The 3,935-nt window shown below is 31.7% G+C and overlaps 1 protein-coding gene across 1 annotated transcript; it reads left to right on the top strand.

Moving 5' to 3' along the window:
• The first annotated feature begins 1,443 nt into the window (after positions 1–1,443).
• Positions 1,444–2,281, top strand: LOC146900357 (uncharacterized). Its single transcript, XM_085738580.1, has 2 exons — positions 1,444–1,471; positions 1,701–2,281. The coding sequence occupies exons 1-2, from the start codon at positions 1,444–1,446 to the stop codon at positions 2,132–2,134; spliced, it is 462 nt and encodes a 153-aa protein (XP_085594706.1). The 3' UTR covers positions 2,135–2,281.
• The last annotated feature ends 1,654 nt before the right edge of the window (positions 2,282–3,935 follow it).

Genomic DNA, 3,935 nt, shown 5'->3' with positions numbered 1-3,935 from the left:
TGATGATAACAAAGTACTAAAGAATAATTAGATATGCTAATATATATTCAAGTGAGCAGGACCATAAATTAAAATATATAGTATAAAATCAAGTTTTCATCCTGAAAGAATATATATATATATATACAAGAGCATTTGGAAACAAGGGAAGCTGAAGATCTGCATCAGACTTTGTAGACCATCAGACTTTGAAGGCTACCGAACTCTAAAGATCACCAGACTCTGAAGACCATCAAACTCTGAAAGACATAAGAGTCTGAGGGACCCAGAAGCCACGTCATACTTTGTCCTCTTCTAAAGTTGTCTCTATTAGACTCAGATAATACAGTTTGTCTTTTTCTGATCACGTGCAAATAGAAACAAAGAACTTCAAGGACAAAAGGAATGAACAGATAATTCCAATTGCAGTAAAGGAATTTTAAATATCCTATCAACAACATTATCCATATCAAGCAATATTCCAACATTCTTTGATTGAATCTTCTCAAAGACTCGTAATGCTCTAACACTCTCCAAGGTCTCTCAAATCCTTGCCTATATAAGGAGTTGAAGACTTAGAAGAACAATAACAAGACTCTGCAATTTTAAATGTGCCCTTACTCTGTCACATTCAAAAGCGCATAGAGCACTTAAGAATTTCTTACTAAGTTCATATATTAGAAATTCTAAGTCTTTAGAGTCAGTTCTATTTTGTAATTTATCACACCTTTGATTGTATATCAAGTGTAAGAAAACTCTTTTATTTGTAAACTCTGAGAAGTCTCTTTCAGTTCTGATTGAGCATTTGGAAGTCTCTTGCTTGTGTGCTTGAGCATAGAAAGTCTCTTGGTTGTGTCCTTGAGCATTTGTGATCAGTTGTGATTATAGTGAAAATCCATTGAAAGTGCAGGAGGACTAGACTACTTCTGGATTGTAAGAGGAACCAGTATAATTTCTTTGTGTTTGCCTCTCTCTCTCTCTCTCTCTCTCTCTCTGTCTCTCTCTCTCTGGGATTTTTTTCGATCTCTTTTTCCATGTTGCTCCTTCCTTTGGGATTTTCTTCTCGGCGGCCTTCTTCGTCGCTGGTTTCTTACCAGCTTCTCTTTTCTCTGTGGCTTTCGCCATCTTTGAAGGATTTTTTTTTCTCAGCTGTGTTTTGTTTATATATAGGTTTGAGTTTCTGCGATTTGATTGGGTGATTTGGTTTAGGTGTAGATTGATGATGTGGACGGTTAGATCTTTTGAATGGTCTTTTAGAATTGATCATACGAAAGATATATCAAATCCAAATCTAAACTAATTATTCTAGCCGAAAAAATCTCAACACATTACTTTCTTGTCCAGAAAGCAACCTCAAAAACAAACCCTAACCTCATTATCTACAAATAGGCTTGCAACCATATGAAAAAGTGCACAAAAAAAATCCAACGAGAAGTTCAGCCTTCAGAAGAAAAAGAAACGATCATGTCTTCCTCCTTCTCTGCACAATCAGGTATGATCATATGAGAAATATAATTTTAAGAAAGTTAGTATATGCTTTGTGACTATGGTGTTATCGATCGTAACCATTATTTAAATTACACGTTGATTAGAATTCTAGCATGAAGAATTTAAGGCTTTAAAATCATTATTTTGATTTGTAAAATTGTAAATAGTTTTATATTAATTCATCATACATATACAGATGACTTATAGTATTATTTTTTATTCACAATGTTTAGAACCAGCAAGTTGCTATTATGGACTATCTGCACAATATCAAGAGCAATATGAATATCTTCAAAGCATGAATTACAATCTAGAGGTGCAGCGCCCCCAGCTCATGCCCACCGATCGGTTAAATTTTCATATCGATGTTCTCTCGCATTCAGTTGATTCTAACTCAGTTACACGTCTTAACACCTTAATCCACAATTATCAAGAAGTTAGCTGCAAAAGGTTCTTTCGAGAGGGTAGAGATTGGTTTCAGTCTATCTTGTTCCACCAAGACTTTCCCTCTGATTCACTTGAGCAACTAGCACCGAAGCTCGTGTCAGAAGTTCTTGAATTGTTCGATTTCGATGAGAAATTATTTGGCTCTGATCTGGCTAATGGAGTTGGACCTTCAGATGCTCGTCGGTTCACTTTGCATCTTAGAATTGTCGTGGAAATATAATTAGTTAGATATTAGATATATAGTAGCCATATTTTGCAAATTAAAAGCTATTATGTTCCTTGTTTTGATCACACTGTTGAATGCATAAAAGCTATTATTTTCCTTGTTTACATCAAACTGTTGAATGCATATGCTGAGTTGATAATATATTCTGGATCTGTTTATTAAGGTTAAAACCATTAATATATGATAGATATGTTCCACATATAAATTCGTATGGTAACACTATTTTTCTGGAATCTTTCCTATGAAATTTTTGATATTTGTATTCTTCAACACATTGTATTTGATCTCGTTAAGAGGATCTTACATATAATAATTTTTTATCGTCTACTCTAATTACACTCTCCTCTTTAGTTCATCAAGAACATACTGCACCAAAAACTCTCGAATCTATGGTAATATACTAAATTGAAAATTTTATTTTCTTATCAAATAATTGAATCTCAAACTCATGTATAATTTCCCCGTCCAAAATTGATTCAACATGTATTTATTAAATCACGAATGTCAGCACAAAAAGAGAAGATGCACATTGAAAAGAGCAATATTGGATTAGTTAATTTTTTTTTTTAGGGAATATTGGATTAGTTATTTAGATATATAGTTTTCGTGTGAAGTATATATCTGGTCTTATTTAGATACACCATCCGTTCCTTTTTAAATGTTTTTTAGGATGAATTTTTTCGTTTCTACTTAAATGTCTTTTGCTATTTTAACTTTAAAGGTACGATTTATCAATTATATCATTTGTCAATTACTTTTATCTTTTTCAATAAAACTAATTAATGCTATCTATTTGGAAAACCATTTTTATTAAACAAAGTTTGTTTGTTTATTTTTTAAACAAAGTTTGTTTCTTGTTATCATCAAATGTAAACAAAATTTTGTTACAAACAATGGTTCCAAGAAGTGTTAAAATTTTATAAATTAGATGAGTAGCAATTGTTAAAAATTTCAAGTGCAAAGTAAAAGAACAAATTTGAGAGAAGAAAAATGTTAAAAATTTCAAGTGCAAAGTAAAAGAACAAATTTGAGAGAAGAAAAATAAAAGACTCCATAAATAAGTGGAAGACTCGTTGGAACTGCTGATGAGAGGTGAAGAGGGGGAAATATTTAGAAAATTGACAATTGTTTGTTATGAGAAAAATAGTGCGCAAAAAAATAGGAATTTGTTGGAGAAAAAGATAATAACTAATGTTTGTTACGAGAGAAAGATAACCTATTAATTTTATTTGAAAGATAAAGTGTGTGCAAGAAAATAGGAATTTCTTGGTGGATTAAAGTGTATACATAAAGTGTGTGCAAAATACATATCCTAATTATATTTGATGTTAATTTTCTAAAAAGAAACTTAAAAAGGAAGAGTATATGGTTTTCGTGTGAAGTATATATCTAGTTACATATATAGTTGGAAAATGTTTTAAGTATACCTCATGTGGGTGTATACACCTTAAAACAAAGAGAACAAAAGAAAAAGAGAGTGATGCTATTTTTTTTAGGGTTAATAATGTCTTACCGCCTTGTAATATAGGTCAATTCCGATTTACCCCAAAGAAATTTTCGGATTGATCATACGAAAGATATATTAAATCCAAATCTAAACTAATTATTCTAGCCGAAAAAATCTAAGCAAATTATTTTCTTGTCCATAAAGCAACCTCAAAAACAAACCCTAACCTCATTATCTATGAATAGGCTTGCATCCATATGAAAAACGTGCACAAAAAAAAATCCAACAAGATAAAGAAGTTCAGCGTTCAGAAGAAAAAGAAACGATCATGTCTTCCTCCTTCTCTGC

This window comes from Medicago sativa, chromosome 8 (assembly GCF_051527215.1).
Source record: "Medicago sativa cultivar Bolivia chromosome 8, Bolivia_mono, whole genome shotgun sequence".
NCBI lineage: Eukaryota > Viridiplantae > Streptophyta > Magnoliopsida > Fabales > Fabaceae > Medicago > Medicago sativa.
The sequence above is the reverse complement of the archived record's forward strand: the minus strand, read 5'-3'. Positions and strand labels throughout refer to the sequence as shown.

Excerpts from the sequence above, each read along its gene's own strand:
- LOC146900357 (XM_085738580.1), top strand. The coding sequence starts at position 1,444 with ATGTCTTCCTCCTTCTCTGCACAATCAG. Across the intron at positions 1,472-1,700 it reads CTCCTTCTCTGCACAATCAG|AACCAGCAAGTTGCTATTAT; the intron begins GTATGATCATAT and ends CACAATGTTTAG.